The sequence below is a fragment of the Dicentrarchus labrax genome, unplaced genomic scaffold, assembly GCF_905237075.1.
Source record: "Dicentrarchus labrax unplaced genomic scaffold, dlabrax2021, whole genome shotgun sequence".
Taxonomy (NCBI): Eukaryota; Metazoa; Chordata; class Actinopteri; family Moronidae; genus Dicentrarchus; species Dicentrarchus labrax.
Window position 1 is genome coordinate 15,107,076 of NW_026136710.1, and position 18,381 is coordinate 15,125,456.

General features: G+C 40.5%; 1 protein-coding gene across 1 annotated transcript in view; it reads left to right on the plus strand.

Moving 5' to 3' along the window:
* Positions 1-316: 316 nt before the first annotated feature.
* The window catches only part of LOC127370789 (matrix metalloproteinase-17-like), an 80,310-nt gene continuing 62,245 nt past the window's right edge, over positions 317-18,381 (plus strand). The window contains exon 1 of the mRNA XM_051413153.1: positions 317-825. Coding sequence (XP_051269113.1) covers positions 691-825 — 135 coding nt within the window. The 5' untranslated portion in view covers positions 317-690. The remainder of the gene's footprint in view (positions 826-18,381) is intronic.

The window sequence follows — 18,381 nt, forward strand, 5'->3', positions numbered from 1 at the left end:
TCAACAGTCCTCTGTATTCTTTTTTTCATCAATCATTTCAGCATGAACTAATTTAAACAACTATAACATTGGTCATTTTTTACTATGTAGCAACTCACATGATTAATAATGTTTGGAAGCTTTTATAAGCTTTTATAAAATACAGATATTTTTAGATTTAGATTTTATGTATAGGGAAATTACGTTTGTGTCATTCCTTACTCTTTTTTTTTTTTTCTATTCCAGTGGCAAGGATTTTATTTTGGCAATTGTGTCCGGATGTTGAATAGGTTATTGCCACTGGCTTGAGGTCGATCTCCGCTGCTCGCGACACAGCCGCACGCAGCTGCTTGTCATTTTTCCAGCGCTCGAGACGCAACGACGGAGAGAGGAGCTCGCGCCGGCTTGCTCCAGGGATGTTACCTGTGATGGACTTGATATAAGACCAGAACACGCAGTTTCTCTCTGACTGTGACCACTTAGCCGTTAGTTACAAGTGCAGTTTTGCGGGACACAAACTGCTCTAATGGTCTCAAGTGTTTTTTTTACCGCCGCTGTTTTTTTTAAATGTGTTTTATGTGTTTGCGCTCAACAGTGAGGTAGACTTATTCGGGCACATTTTACAGGAGCGTCGGCGTGTGACTTATCCCGTGGATGCGGCTGTCGGGGTCGGTGTCTGAGCCCTGCAGGACCAGCCTGTCATAGGGCACCATGATGTCTCTGGTTGCTCACAAGTGGATGAGGAATATTTCTCCGGAGATGCTGCTGTTGATGCTGATATTGTGGTTTTTACCTCTGACTGGAGCGGCTCCCTCTCTGACTACCGAGCAGCTGGACACGGGGGTGGTAAGTTTCTCTTTTCTACCTTACTTAAGGAGAAGGGAAAGGAGGGAGGGGGGACGGAAGTTTTTCTACCTGCTAGCACCGGTGAAGAGGTGTGTGTGTGTGTGCGTGTGTGTGGCGGGGGGGGGGTTGGTGTGTATTTTTTCTGTCAAACCCCAAGCATACCGTGGGGCCGTGGGGTGGCAGGGTTTTTTCCTCTGCTTTCTTGGGCTACTCTTTGGACGTCCAGGAAAAAGAGCAAGTGCTGTCTTCTCTCCGAATACTTGCTCTGAATTTTAACCACGCTCACTGCAGTCCAATGCACGAGGCACAGTGGCGGCACACACACTGCATGACTACATTACAAAATGTTGTGTATCCGAACTTTATTCACTTGATCAGGAGAGAGAAAAATAAATAAATAAATAAATAAAATCAATGCCTTGGACAATTTTCCTGTTATAAATAAATGTAGATGAAGGGTTTTGCCTTGGCGCTGTATCGACCTCTTTTACAGTATACTAATATATGCTGGGCTAATAAGACCAACCCATGAGACAATATAGGTTACATAAGGCCATATATGCCAAGTTCAGACAATTACTGTATTTAAAATAGAGGATCCCATAGTGTAGTTCTGTGGTGGAGCAGTAGCTAAAGAAATCCACTAAAACAGTCAGAACCATTGATGGAGAAACACATTGATTAAGAACTCAAATTTAAGCCCTTATTGATAGCATAGACTGTTGTTTGTGTGTGTGTGTGTGTGTGTGTGTGTGTGTGTGTTCAAAAGCTTGTAACAGATCACCCCAAAATATCTAATGATCAGTAAATTTAATAGGCTGTATTATCTTGTTTTGCTGGGAAATGAAAGAAGCCACACAGTCTGTAAAGTAGTCAGTGGCTACTCATCTTCATCATCATCATCATCATCGTCATCATCATAGAGCCACAGCATGTACAGTATGCAGTCCAAACTGAGGTGAGGGCAAGAGTTGTAAGTGATGTGTGTCTACTGTGTGTGTGCGCATTATCCCAATACGTGGATAGTACACTATGTAAAATATGAAATTTTTCAGAATTTCCTGCAAAAAAGTTTTCATTCTCAGGCTTGTAAAAACTGATTATCGTCTTCGTAATTTCATCCCCATTGAAGTGTCATTTTTCTACAATTTCACTCCCCAGGGCAACTTCAGTTTTTTCTTGCTGCTCATCCCAACTTCTGTAACACTGTTTTTCAGCGCTCACACACCTGTCTCTGAAAACCTACGCTTAGGGATTATGTTTTTTTTTTTCTTAAGAAAGACTAGAACAAGAGCACTAAAATAGATCAGTTTCTGTTTCTTTACTTATTTTTTTCTTCAAGCTTTTCTTCCACCTTGAGGCTGTGTACCACTGTTTTCTTTTTTTTTCTTACATATCTATCAGAACAGACGCTTTAATTGTGAGTTTGTGTGGGCCATCATTTGTAATCTAGCTTGACAGTGTGTAGGCAACTCAAAGAGAACTTCATTTTAAACAAATATTATTTAGGCTACTGAAATTTGAAGTTCCACAATCTAAAAAATAGTTATTTAGCGAAAACAGCACACACAATTCTCCCAGTAAGCTTTCGTTATCCACGTTTTCTATTACTCTGATATACCCAGACTTTCTGAGGCGGACTACCCTGACATCAGGACACGGTCTGCTGCACCTTAGCTCTGAATCAGTTTTTTTCTGGTTTTTCAAAAGGTCAGTTTGGCCACATCTGACAGGGTTTTCATCACAACCTGTACACACTTCCTTCCTTGCTGTGTAGCTTTGGTCTCAAAAATCCACAACCTTGAAACAAGGTATTGCATTAACCGAACAGCCCTCTCATCCTTGGACTTTAACTTGTTGTCTCCTTTCATTCTCCAGTCCAACATAAAGCTTTATCTGAGCAAGGGAAAAAAAAACACATTGCAGGAATCAGCTCATACATTTTCAATCACTGAAAAGACTTGTTTTTTGGTGTATCAGTCAGGTTACTCTTCTTCTTTTTCTTTCTTTCTCTTAGTCACATAATGTTGCGCCCATTTCACTCTAGGATGATTGAAAAAAGACACATTTGTCTGACTGTAGTGTGACAGACTTTTGACGGACAGTTAATGTCTTCATCAATGATTTAAAATAAAACCAAACACGTCTGACACAGTTATGAAAGTACATGACATGTGCTCCTGCGTAAAGATAATAGGTTTTACCATTGTATAAAGTTATGTACAGTAACTCTTGCACAAACTTTTTTCTTTCCTCTTCTGGAAAATTGGGCGACCTACGACACTATAAACACAGCTATATCATCAGATGAAAAGCTGCAGTAACAACAGCGATTTTCCTCCATTTACAATGGCAGAGAAAATGACACTCAAGGTGGAAGCTTCCCTGCATTTCTAGATAGAGCTATATGATACACTCAGTCCAAAGTGGTGTTGCAGCCTCCGTGCAGCCCTGTAGTCTGAGGCCCATTACTCTTGTTGTGATGTCTGGGAAGCCTCGCTCCACTTCATGTGCTAGTAAATGCAAAGCAACACTGCCAGTTCAGTGATGGATACCTGAAAATGTCCACATTTGTTCTATGGGCTCGCACTAAATATGCCTCTGGGTGGAGGTCAGATGGTTCATTCGGGTAAAAGGGTACCATTATTTCCCTGATGTTAATCTTCTTCCCACGGTTTATTTGTGCTGAGGGAACCCTTTCAGACAGTAATTTCACATTTTGTCAAATTGGCAGATTCTCTGAACAATACTTAGGCCTACATATATCTATATCATCTGCTAAAAGCCCCTATTGAGAATCATTGTGCCAGTGGATAGAAAAATGTTGAATCTTTAGTACATGTATGTTTAAAAGAAGTTTAATGACTCCATTGTCTTAAAGTGATGCTCAAAACCAAAATCCCTGGCATGGTGGTTGTATCATGTTTGTAGTTTCTTTCTTTTAGAAGAAGAGCTGCTTCAATAAAAAAGAAGAAGAAGGAAACTACGTAAATCCATAAAATAAAAACATCCATAGAAACTTCTCAAACCACCCTTGTAGCATATTCTACTTCTCTGCTGTGCCTTTGATACAATAATTATTTCAACACATTAAATGTGGCTTTATTCACCGCTTCTGTCAGAGTTCCTCGGTGGATAATTGTACATCATAGAGCATTAGCCGTAATGCGCTGGGCATTGATGTTAAGGTTGTCAAGGTGGAAGGTAGAAGACATGCATTCCCCGAGCACCACAGTATATTTCTCACATGTGTCCACACACTTTGAAAAATGCAGTTGAAAAGTTACTTGCTGTACTCTTAAGGTAACATGTAGGAACCTCATGTGCCTACAAACCATAAAGACATGAAAGTGCCTTTCAAGTTTATCATTTCCAACCAGTCTCCCAGCTTGACTAGTGCTTATGAGTAAGCAGGTGGACTGATCTTTGTACGGCGCCTGCAGGTCCAAGACAGGTCTAATGTTTCCTTCTTTTTTTTTTTGGGTGCCAAGAAGTAGCTGGAATACAGACTCTTTCTTGTGGCCTTAAGAGATGACATAGAAAAAGGATGTCTTTGTAGGAGCTCCTGGAGCTCCAGGGAAAGAGTGTCCTCCTGCCTGCTCTTCAGAGGCTACAACTGACTCCCTCAGTCTGGAGTGGAAGAGAACAAAAGTTAAGTAAGTGACCATACCATACTCTGAAACGCTCTGTTGTTGTGGGAATCAGAGCCCACTGCAGCACCTTTTTGGAGGATACACCTGATAAAGAGGAGAAATGTCATTTAGACATACGGTGCTCTCAATTACCAGAGAGATAAGAGGGTTTTCCTGCTTTATTCATTGTAAAAATAGAGATTCCCATGTTTGATCACTGATAGCAAAGACAATTTATCTAGACAATATAATCTAACTACAGCTAGTTCATCATGAAAGACAGGGGGAAGGTATCAGTGTAGACAGCTCCAATGATGATGATTAGTTGTTCAATGACTGATTTCTTGTCACTGGGGTGCAGCAGGGGAGCCAGAGGACACACAGAGAGCATCATTCTGCACCACTGGAAGGGTTATAAAATACAGATATGATCAGATGATTGTACACATCATTCTCTCTCCACAATGGATATATACTGTGTGTGTGTGCGTGCATGTGTGGGTGTGTGTCCGTGTGCGCTTGATCATAACTGCAATTCACTCAGGACTTGAAACAGAAACAATTCTCTGATTTCCACTGTGTCATTGCTCCTGTCCAGTCCCTTTACACTTCATTGCCATGGTGCTCCATCACTCGGCATTTAGTTGAGATAGCCGAATCGTATGTGTGGTGTGTATTTTTGTAACAAGCACACACACCACACAGTCCTTAAGTAACTCAACCGCACACTCAAGCACAGATCAGAGGTATTCATTTTATAGCTTAGCTGCTATCCAGTTTGATATATCACTGCATAGTGCCGACTTGCAATTTCAGCACTTGAGGGAACTGAGTCATAACAACTAAAATGTAATACGCTCTGTTTTTCTGCTCATCGTGTTATGTTCCTCGTGAGGAGCATTTTCTCTACTGAATCAGAACCACCGAGCTCCCAAAGGAACTATTCACCTGAACGTTCAGGGCTTCCCTTATGATAAGCCAGAGTGAGCTGACCAGATTAGCTGCTGATAAATTACCTAATTACTGTATATTCAGCCACCTGTGGAATTTTATTCATTAAAGAAACACGACCAATGATCCTTAAACCTTACAGACTGTGTGTGTGTGTGTGTGTCTAGAAGGACAACCACATCCCGCCAGTCCATTTCTCCCTCATTTTCCTGTTTAATTTCATCAATGACACCACCATCTGGCATCCCCCCTTCTGCTCCCATACCTCTGCCTCTCACTCTCCCTCCCTGCTAGACATCAAAATGACTAGTTCTTATCATGTATTGAAATTGTATCAAGGAGCAACGACGAAAAACAAGAACAGTTTATTTTCAGGAATATGAGGGAGGATGAGGTTTCAACAAAACGCCAGCGTCCTGCACACTGTTGGGGCTTGTAAATGTAATCTTGCTGTCAGTCAACGTCTGTCAGTAGCCCTGGTCCTTGTGAACAAAATGACATTTGGTTGTAACAAGGAATCCAAGCAACATTTGAGCATCCCTTTTGACTACGTCACATTCTTTCTCACAGGGAAAGAGGTGATACAGAGTTCATTAAACAGTTGCCTGTAATATTTATTGGTTATGATGCTTTAGTAACATGGCTTGATTTGAGTGAATCGTGAGTAAAAGTTACTGAGTAAATCTTTGCAGTTGCCTTTTATCAACTTTTCCCTGTGTTATTTATTAGTTATGAGCCGTTGTTAGCTCATAGTTGCTGTCGGTTGCACCAAAAACCTCACCGATCACACTGTATTTGTGTTACTGTTCTGTAATGAGCTCTCATACTTGACACCTACACAGTTCTAATAAAAAGCATTTTGTAGCAACTTTTACTTACTTAAATTCTCTGTGTATATTATATAATCCATTGTGAATATTATTCACTTCAAATAGGTCTTCATTGACAGATAGTCCTGGTTATTCTGAAAAAGAATGTGAAATACATACATTTTTGCAGCTAATAAGACACATTGAGCAGGACATAACTGGAATAGGCCAGAAAAGTTTTTGGACTGGGCTGAAAGCGTTAAAAAGAGAAGTCAGGTATTCTGGAAAAATATATTAATGAGACCCACCAGGATCATTTTTGTGACCATTACAGCTCAAAACATCTGATTAATTCTGATGCTATTTACAAGCCTTTTGGGTTGTTTTGCATGGTTACTGGAAAGAAACTGTAGATAGGGCTCACTAATATCCTTAATATGTTCATTAATTAGGTAAATAGTAAGTGTATAAGAGAACCCTAACAATGACTTAAAGAGCACACAGCACTAGCTTCAAACATGCTTATGGAAGAAATACCAAGTCTCTCTCTGCTGTTTGAATCCCAAGTCATTTTCTTCAAATACCATTAATCCTCCATCTTCCACCCAACAATGGTTCAGCAACGCAAGACGGAAAATGTTCATTTTAATAATTCAGTTTTAGTTCTGAAGGGTATAATAGGAAAATCATTTCATTTCCAAGCCCAGTTTCTCATGCAACCAGTCTGGCAGCCAACAGTACCGCTACCCTCATTAGTACCTTGTTTGCCTGAAATCTGTGTACATTTCTCTTGCATTATATTCAGTCCCCTCACTCTGCCAGTCTCTTTCCATCCATTTTACTCCTGCACTTCAAGTAGGAGACTTTTCTTGCTACCAGCACATCATGGTTCTTCTCATTACACCCAGAGGCCCAGGGATACAGGAGACTCAAATAGAAAATGGGATGCAGTAACAGTCAAAGGAAAGTATCATGGGAGGATTCCTGCACTGAAATAACTAAGTGACAAAGAAGTGAAAGCCTGCGCTAACTGAAGAGCAAGCTGTTTCCACCAAAAACATAAAATAAGTTTCTTTGATTTAACCTGTAAGATATTGATTGACTGGTTGATTGTTAGCAATAGTTAAGTGGGTGACAAGGTGTGCAAGAATATTAAACCACACTAGAAAAACACTCTGCATGCTAGTTACCATGTAAATCTGTTATTACATTCTCAGCCTGGATCATTAGGACACTTTTAGCAGCGCTGTCCCACTTCCATCAAGCCGTGTGACCTTCTGTCTGTAGAAATGTATCGTGGGACTCGTATTGAGGGCAAGGAGATTATTTCAGGAACAATGTCATGTGGGAGAGGACTTGGATGTATGAGAGAGTATATTTCTCCATAAAGATTGACAGAGAGTGAATGTTCAGCATGTAATATATAGCACATTCTCAGCTTCTCAGGAAGAGGGAAACCAGTTCCTCAATCCGCTCCTATCCAATATGTCACCTAGGCCTTGTTAAGTGTAAAAGTTATCCAGAGACATGCAAGTTTTCTGAGAAAACTGTCAGCATTACTGAGGAGTTTATGATTTCTTCAGAAACCAATTCAACAAGGGTCTCAAGAGCCCTGACACCTCATTGGCTGCCACCGTAGCATGGCGGTTTGGGACTGATGTGTGGCAGCTGCTGGACTTCTGCATGGCGCTTTCAGGTGGCAACACATTGATTTCCAGATAGAGAGGACAGCATGAATTCAGAACTTGATTTACTGAAGGCAATCCTCATGTTGACTTGTGAATTGAATAGATAGAATTGATAGATAGAAGTCTTGTGAGACTTTTGGCCGCATACACTCAACTTGAAATCGAAGTATAGCAGTTTGAGGCCAGAAAAACCCATCATCAGTAATGGCGCAAAGGTCCGTTTTTGGTAAACAACAGAAGACAGATGTTTTTTAGACCAAGCAAGTAAAACTGAATGGAAAAACATGCTGAAAAACTGTATCTAAAGGGGCTTTACCCCAAAATTGGATTTGGCTGTTCAATACAAAGATTCGCCTATCCGTTCCTTGTTTTTGTGGTTTGTGGTCTGACTTGGTTTGTAAAGTTTACACTCTGTACTTTTTAGGCAGAAGCCAATGAATCTAATACGATATGTTATTCTTTTTAGGCTGTGAGTTTCACTGTGTGTACGTCTATGACTACACATCTGTACTATGTTAGTTAAGGGCACATCATAAAGTTCATTCTCAGGGCTGTTGTCTGTTGTCTTCTCAATTTTATTAGATTTGTTTATGCTTTTGGTGTTTTCCCTCATTTCACCAGTTCCCTCTGTGAATTAATGACACTAAGGGCCATTTTAATCATGCAAGCATAAACGTGGTGGGTCATTGTCTCCAAGTAAGAGTGCAAAAGGGCTATAGAAATAAACACTTAAAAAATAGTTTGGTGACGATTGTTTGACTGCACCAATGCGACACTTTCAGTCATAATGCTACTGTATGTCACATCTTAAAGGGTTAAATCATATTGTCCGTGAGGCGATACAGGAGTATTTGCACCGCAACGCATTTAAAAAAGAGACATATGTGTAGTAATTGTGTAGCAGCCGGGTGTCATTTGCATGCGATTAGATCAAAGTAAACAACCATGAATAATGACTGTGGCACAGCACTTCTCAAAGGAAATACATCACATATATTTGTCCTGCTGCCTTAAGATGGCTGCAGGGATTGAGGAGGTCTCAAACAGTATAAAGCAGCTGTAGATAACAGATACTGTAGGAACTCACTCATGTTAACTTAAAGATATTGTAATGATTTACCACCATTGCTGCTGTAAACACATTAATATACAATTTAAGCATTATTCTGTTATTTCTACTCATTTGTAGTATTTATTTAGCTCAAACTCACCAAATTAGCAGTGGACTGTGTTTGTACTGCCTCCTTTGAATGAACCACCCACATATTTGTGCCAATTTTGCCACCTGTGCACCGTGCGCTCTACCCACACAGACAGGAAAAAGCTAATTTCAAGGTCAGGACTAGCACCCCCTGTGAAAATAAGGCCCTATGGGTGTTATAACTATCCACAGCCATACATAGACATTGTTGCTCCAGTGCTGATTGAGGACTTATCCAATGCAGTTCTGTGAAATTGTGTTTCATTGAGGGACTGGCAGAGCAGAAAGGGGCATTTTATCTGCAAACAGTCGATTGAGGGCGTGTTCATCCACCTATGGCTAACTGTGAGAGTGGAATCAGGCTTGTGCACATACGCAGTTTTTATAACCGAGTACTATGCACATGCACAGCTTTATAAGTCTGACAAAAATAATGTGTCTGCATATTTCTGCTATTGTTTGCACAGAGTATTTAATCCCGTCGACACAGGGTTTCAGCTCAAACAAATGTCAGAGTAGGTGAGTTTACAGAAGTAATGGACCGAACTGTGTAAGCAAAGCAGGAATTACTCTTTTCCTCAGCTGCATATAATTTTCTCTCCTGTTGGCTCTTGCTGGTGTCATGACTTACTGCAACTGTGGGTTAGAAGCAATCTGGCTCACTTTCAAGCTACCCATGTAGAAAACCCCAAATCAACTCCATGTGGCCATCCTATTTTAACCGAGGCATCCCGCCCCCCTTCTAGTCATATACCAAATCAAGGTTATGTTAGCCAAAGCTATTCAAAGGACTGACCAAACCAAATAATTATGGTTTCTGGAGTTGTGCTGCTTGCATGTTAAAGTTAGAATAATCCAGAACTGACTGAAGGAAACCCCAAAGCAACAACGGATCTCCTCTGAAGTTTGAATTTGAAATTGGCTGAATTGTAATAAATATGGTATGTATGTGTGTGCGAGGATGGAAAAAGGGCTGTTGCTCCTCTGGAGGAAAATGCATACTGATTTCCATCGCTGGCATTGGCACAGGAGTGATGGGCACTGCTGGCTTTTCGTTTATTTCCCATCAAACTGAAAAAAGGGAGGAAAAGGAACAGAAAAACTGTTTCAGCAAGAGCTTTGGAATTCAATTTCAGGACTATATTCAACTCAAAATGAAGGCAAATTTTTTTGTATGTCTAAGTGAGATGAAGAGGGAGAAAGACAGACAGAGACACAAACTGCACGACTGGGAGATGTTGGGTGTTCAGCCAATGTCTGTTAGTTTATTAGAATTATAATAAAAGCTTGGATGCAATAAGCATTAACGCAAAAAAAAAAAATCAGACAGAATCACTTTGTCCCACCGCACAATACACAGCTCCATTAATTTGGAGGGTGACTGTTACATTCAAGATTGTATCTTGAGGTGCCCATTAGCTTGGCAATTATTCATTGGCTAATTAGGTATTTGCTGTGTTTTTTTCTCTCTCCAGCCCATGGGAGACAAACAAAAAGAGTTATTTCTCAGTATGTTTCTCCCTAAGTGACAATTAAACTAATTACATATCCTCCACAAAAGTAAATTTGTGATCAGACTGTTTCAAATACTGTAAACCCTACTTGAATTAAGTAGAAATGATATCAAAGTTCAGGTAATCAGCATACACTCCTGTTTGATCAATCATCAATAGGCTTGGGTGGTATGTATTTTACATACCTTGTTTCTAAATACCACGGGGTACACCTTGATAGCGCTTAAGCCTAATCATCAGTGCATTTATTATTTAATAAATACAGCAACAATAAAAAGAGATCTCACCTGCAGAACATCAGTACACTTAGCTGAGCTTTAAGCCCCTTATATGATGCAGGTGTCTATCCTCTTAATAGAGGTCTTCACAGATCCACAATTTTGGACCCAATCTGAAACAGACTAAAGAAAACCTCCAGCACCTGAACATGATTTACATGAATACATTTTTGAAGAAAAAAAAACCCACACACAATCTGAAAAGGAGAGCCAATCCATTGTGGTCCACCTGAACAGACACAAATAGAGGGACTCTCCATCTCATGTTAAAAAAAAAAAATGTCCCCCTCCTGTGATGATATCAGTTCAGCTAGGATACATTTGGGCATTAGACATACTGATACACAGACCCAAGAGCCATCCCAATACAAAGACACCCTACACGACCTTTAGATGCATGATCATTTGGACCCCCCTTGAATCCTGTGACTGCTCTTGAATACTGCTAATGGAGTAACCCTACCACTTGCATCATTTTAGGAGTAGGAAAAAGAATAGATTCTTTGTCGTGATACTGTTTTCATTGATTGGCGCATGGGTGCAGAAAACTCCTCAATCCGAATCAAAGAGCTTCCCAAATGTTGGCTGCTGGCTAAACAGCCGACTACTCACCTCAGTCAGATAATTTTAATACACTATGATGAAATCTCGTTCAGCTAATCCCAGTGAATGTAATATTAATCAGGGACAGCCATTCTGCTTGTTTATCTTGTTTAGTTTTACCAAGTTTAATTAGAAGATCCTGATAGGTGTTCCATGGATCTTCCAGACTTTATTCTTCATTATCCTTACTGACACATCACTCCCTACACAGGCATTATGAATATGGTCTGATTCTCTTATACTCTATAATGGTAATATATAATAATATAATACAATATAAACAATCTGAACCGTCTACAGCAGTTCTTGTGTGTCTGAGCTGTCATTTTGGATTCTCCAGCAATCAAATGGACACATAGGGGATTTTACAAATTAAAGGGGGGAAAAGGAGGCTGGATGAGAGCCATACAGTATGCAAACTGGGTCATGGAAAGATCAAATATTTCAGCAGTACAACTAACATTCACATTACACTTTTCCACCTGAAGCTGGAGGATTTGTTGATGCCAAGCAGAGAACCCTCGAGCAAGTGTCAAAGCAGCTCACATTGTTTGTCTATTTGAATATTCACACTGTTGGAGAATATGCTGACTTTCTCACACATTCAACCTCAGCCACAAAGCACAACTCTGACTTTTGCTGTGTTTTTAATCGCAGTACTGTGAATTATAATCAGATTTTTAAGGTGCAGAGAAGATTCATTTAGATGCAGAACTATAGCCTACTATAGTTTGTATTTTCACAAGAAATCTGAGCATTTAACAGAGGCTACAGCTGTGTATTGATTTTATTTTAGCTGCTGACATTTATTAAAGTCGTAGGTGCAAAACAAATCCTCAGATCTGACAGGCTGTCTGTAATCCAGGGTTGCTTTGACACTCATTCATTATTGTGGGCAGATAATTGAAGCTACACTCAGTGACTAAATAGCACACAGTGGCCTGTATGGCTCTGTGGTCAGCGTGAGAAGGGCAGTGTGTGTCGCGAAGCAGTAGTGACAAGACCAACAGATGTAAGCAAACTCTATTTACCCCGTAGGGGTTTTTAAATGCCTACAAATAGGCAATTTACTCCTTTCCCATTGCCATTAAATGAGTTTGCCTTTCTTGATATGTCAGGTCACAAACACGCTGGAGAGCAAGATTAGTAAACAGAATGCATTTATTTTCATCCAATTAAGTGATTAATTTCTCATTCTATTATATTTCCAAAAAAAGGACTAAAGGGCCATCCACACGAAAAAGAAAAAAAAACCGAATGGCATCCACACCACAACTATAACAAATACAACAATGGCGAATAATCTCATTGGGATAGCTTCCAGAGTGATTTGATGAACAATATTGTGGTATACAACTTTTAAAACCCTTACATAACATATTAGGCTGTAAATTACACATAGAAAATACTGTTTGTATGTGATGGTGGATCTGCTACACCCCAAATTGAAAACCGACTCATAACATTGCTAATTCTCCGTGCATTATGTGTGTGTCTGTAATTGAGGCTGTTACCAAAGTAACTACCCGACTCGCCGCTTCTTGTCTGGTGCCGGAGAGAGGGGTTACCTGTGTATGCTCTCACTGACTGTAGCTTGTTGCACGGCTCCATGGAACAACTAGATATTTAGCCTGCTAGATGGTTTTTGGGCATCTGCGAGGCATCAGTGAGCTCTCGGCAAGCCCGCCGGTAGTGTCTTTGAACTGTTCATATAGGTGTTCTTTTTTTATTTTAGTTTATCTGAATAAAGTTAAAAAACTCAAAAAGGTATCAGGTTTTTAACGGTCTAGGATAAAGGCTGCAAATGCTTTCATCGGGGAGGCTGGAACAGAATACTTTTAGATTTTTTTAAAAGTTGATGAAATTTCCTTCAGGCAACTGATTGCTTAATTGATGAGTCCTTTCAAAAGTAACTTGATGTGTATGCTACAAGCTATATGAAATTGGGCTTGTTGGAGTGCATTACATTTTTAATGCATTTCTAATGCATATAAAATTAGGATAAAGGTGCATGTTTACATTACTCACCAAATATTCTTTGTAACTGTGCTTGCTTTAAGCTGCTCCATTGTTTGAAGTACTGCTGAGGTAAACTAAAACCGTGTAGCTCTACAAACTCACTTAGACTTCTGTTTCCCCCCAGTCCTATCTAGTGGTCTTATCAGATTTCGTCAGCATGATAAAAACATATATTCATTATATTCTAGGACTGTAGGGCTTTCGCTCTCCTTTATCTGGCTTTCCCTATCTTTGTCCCATGAGTAAAGGCGCAGTCTAAATCTTTACTTTGTTTTAGACTCTGCAATAATATCAAGCAGATTTGGCTATAAGGAATCTTTGGCTAAGGCGACAATAGGAAACAATACAAGCATTGTATATGTATGTATTACATGTATGTATTGTGGTTGTTGATTGGCGGGTTGGTTGTTTAGTTAGTTTTGTTTTGGCCGTTTTTGTGGGCTTTTTGCTTGGATTCATTTTGAGTTTTTTGATTGTTAAACTTTGGGGTTTTTTTGTCCACAGGGACGTTCGGACAAAATGAGTGTTGAAGTGCCTACAAAAAATATATATGTATGTTTTATGGTTTTTGAAAGTAATATCATATTCCATGATTATTTTTTATACTGTTGGACAGTGGATTTCAGTGACAGTTTTCAATACCAAGTACATTTTAAAACATGGAGCATGGAGCATGGGTGCACCTGTGTTTTTGGATTCATTTTTAAACTTTGATTCAACCTGGACAGGTGCTACATAAAGTTAAACCTTTTTTTTTTTATCATATCCTTCATGTTTTTTTGTTTTTTTTCCCATCCTGTGTGTAAATGTGTTATTTCAGCTGTGCATTTTTTTGTGCCGTTTCAACCTCTGAGGACATCGTTAAAAAACAACAGTTATTGGACATGAATAGTTTTTTTCCCCAACCACCAGACTGTCAACAGCGTAACGTGACCTCCACTTGGATTTCTCTCCTGCTACTGTCTACAATTCTCCTGGTATACAGTTTCACACTCAGCTGGACTCTGCTCTGCAAGACAAGCATCTTATTACCATAGAGCATCACAGCTTTATCCACAGGAGATGAGCTGAAAACACACACGCACACCACCAACCCCCGACATCCAGCATGCAGAAAGAGATGTAACAGGAATGAAGACATAGAAGAGTAACTGATAGACCATGAAGTAAATTGGCTCATACACGTCTGTGCATACTGTACACATGGCCGAGCTTCCTGTGTCAGTCTCGAGGTGTGGCTGTGTCGCGGCAGCGCATTTCTTTCCCACGCCAGAAGTGTACTGCGACAATTTGAACTTTGACTTCGTTTTCAGACTACAGCCGTGTCAAATAGCAAAGCAAGCAAACTCCCTCTGCACCTCATTTTGTCCAATTTAACTTCCCATTCTTCAGCCTTGAAGTTTGACTTTGTTCTGTTCTGAACTCAATACTGCAGGTTTCAGTGTCTGGCTGTGCAGGAATCAGCTGATCCACAGCGGGCCTGTCGCTTCTTAGCAGTGGTTTTATTGCTGTAGGTCGAGTGCAGCTACTCTCGGCATATCTTCCTAATGAAACAGCGCATATCCAGACAGCTCATGTCTTTCTGCAGTTGAAGCACGCACACGCACACACCAACATCTTACCTCTTCTTCCCTTCTGGTACTTCTGCTCTTTTCTCAGATAGCGCTTCGTTGGTGTCACAATAACTGCTCGTCACCAAGTGGTATGTGTTGTACTTTTCACAGCTGGGAGCTGAGGGGGTTTCTAAATAACACGCTCACTTCTTTGTTGTTCTTTGTTTTATTAGCTTTTTTTTTTTGGTAAAGCTTCACTGTAACCGGTGACGAAGTTTTTGCATGCTGGAGGGTGAAGCAGCTTGTGTGTGAAAAGGAACCAACTAAAGTTTGAAGCCTTGTAAGGATGAGACGTTTGTTTGACAGGTAAGGAGGCATTTTGCTTTTGTTGTCAGACACACTAGCCGCATGAGGTATCACAAAGACAGACAGCATACACACGTACAAAATGAATGGCTGCATTCAGAGTGACAAAACTGTCGTACTGGGCATACCAAATACATGCTAGTGCCCTGCTGCATAGCATTCTGCAAATTCTATTGTTAACTAGGCAAGCTTTGGGATGGATTAGCAAAATTGTTGCTGCCATTGTAACAAATCTGGAATAGTAAAATCCTGTGTCAAGGGAGCCGTACAGCTAGCGGCCCTCACTCTGCCCGGACTTGGAGCTCAGAGGACCATGGGAGCGTTGGTGTCCATAGCACTACCGCTAGTCACCAGACTGTCAAACTGGACACCGTTTCTGTTGGAAAAAGGGTAGACTTGTACTGAGAATACTGAGTTAGCTTCTTCTTAGCTACAGACCCATAGTTGGTAGTGTGTCACTTAGTGCCATTAAGCATTACACACTTCTTGGGGGTCTCACAATCAACCCAAATTACATGCAAGAAAAGGAGTTCTGGGTACAGAGTGAGAAAACTGTTATTTTAAGGTAAAATAGTTGCATAATGTCGCTTTAAGTAATGCTCATTATCATTGGAGCCGTTGTTTTGTCTGCATGTTTTATGGGTTTTAAGAGGAAGGACAGTCCAACATGGGAAGAGGTCTGGATAGTGTGTGTGTGTAGCAACTGGTGTGTCTGTGTTCAACACCAGTTGCCACCAGTTCTCAGTGGTTGTTGTCATGTACTGGCCCCATAGCTAAACCCTTGGGCCTATAAATTACACACAAGATCCATAAATACACTCATATGTATTCCTAGAGCTTGTTTGAACTTGGAGCCGACAGAGATATCATTTCATAACTTCACGTGAATGCAAAACGACCCAATAAAGCTATAAATAAACAGAAAGAAACACATCTGTCTTAATTCACTGGATTTATTTTGACTGCCACACACTTTGTGGGTGCTGAAATCCACTCAAAAATTCACACTCGGAGTACAAGCAGTTAAAAGTGACGATTATTCATGGCAGATTGCATATGTGACTGTTTAGGAGATCTGTCACGCAATCAAGTGTGTGTGTGTGTGTGTGTGTGTGTGTGTGTGTGTGTGTGGAACTTGTGTTTGTATGAATATCTGTATGTGTGTGACTTTGCATATTTCTTATTTATTGTGGCATATGGGATGAATGCCACAGCAGGGACACTGGGCTGGCGTTATTCAACCCTTGTGTTTGTGGGCTTTGGCTGGGTGCCATGCCACATTACCGCCCACAGAGAGAAGAACTTCAAAGAAGGTTTGGGGGCTTTTTCCCTCAGTGGAGCCACTGACTCTTCTGCCTGTTAAAATAAACTCCAGTTACAGGGGCACGTCCTAATTGGCTCCAAAAGCCATCAGTTTGTTTATCTTTAAACCGAGGCTGACTTATTTTTACTGTGTGCACTCTGTGTGAATCCCCTCTGGAGCTCACATAAAATATGCCATTTGGTGGTTAATTTTGTCCAATGTTTCTCAGAAGTCCACAGCACTCTGACAGCTGTGGAAAGACTGACACCTTTGTAGTGTCCATGCACACCTTGATGGGACCACAAAAACAATTCATAAACCCACTCATAGCAGCTTGGACATAAAAATAATAGATTCTGCTTTGATACTAAAGTTTCTACCTAATGATTCATTACAATACATTACACAGAGTTTTTCCTCTGTTAACTGTACATTTGACTTTTAAATAACAACTGCTACAAGGGTTTCTTTCTTAGAATTTAAAATACAGATGTAATAATGTCAAGGAGGGCAAAGAGCGTCACGTAGCAGCAACAGTTTTGAAGCAGCAGGATTTATGGAGATGTTGTTTTAGCACTTTTGTGGCAAAAGGTTTTCTTTATTTAAATGTAAAAAGTCCAGCCCTCAAGTCTTCCAATAAAAACACACTAAACTTAAAGTGCTGCTGCCTGGAAACATGTTGAGACTCTTGAACTGCAGGTGGAAGTTCTTTATAGTAATTGTTGTAAGTGTTGTTTACTGTACACATTCTGTAGGCATGTACACCTGGAATCAACACATCTACTGAAATGCAAGGTGTTGCGTGAGCTGGATTGGTAATGTTAGACAACCTTTTCTTTCAAGAGAGAAGAGAGTAGCTTTAGCATTTTGTGGCTTGTGAGGTCGGTACATAAACAAACATGTCCGACAACGCCGATTTACAGTGCCCCATCAAATCTCAAATGTAAAGTTTGGAAGACATTTTGATTCAAGAAGGACAGTTGGACAAAAGTCTATCTGCAGTTGATCTGTTGGACATCAGTTAAGTGCATCTTTAGCACAACCAGTCTTAACACTCCCCTGATTCAGGTGGAGAGGAGTCTCATACTATGCGAATACAGCTAGCACAAGCAAGAACACGCAAGACACAGATATTAAACACTTTCTCCAGCCACAGCGTAGCTAAAACTCGGCGAGGTCTAAGGTAATTGTTAGGTTAATTTTCCATATTAAAATGCATCGTCCCTGAATCTTATCATAACCAATGTATCTAGATACATATCGGATCGTCTCTTAATGGAGAGATGCACACCCCCAATAGCTGGTTACAGGGGTGGCTGTGGGTGGCTCTGGCTCAGGTGGTAGGTGGAAGTGTCCTTGAGCCAGACGCTGAACCCCAAATTGCTCCCTAACAGGAGGCTGGCGCCTTGCATGGCGGGCTCTACCACCGTCAGTGTGAAGCTATGTGTGTGTGCATGGGTAAATGAATACGTGCACAGCTGGAGAGTCATTACATGCATAACATTGTTGTCTCTGTCAGATACCAGCGCCGCTGCCTTTCAGATCAATTCCCGACTCTCCGTCAATCCCTCCATCCTTCCCTCTTTCACTGCTCCATGTTTAACAGGACTGAACGAATGACAGCCCGCATTAACCAGGC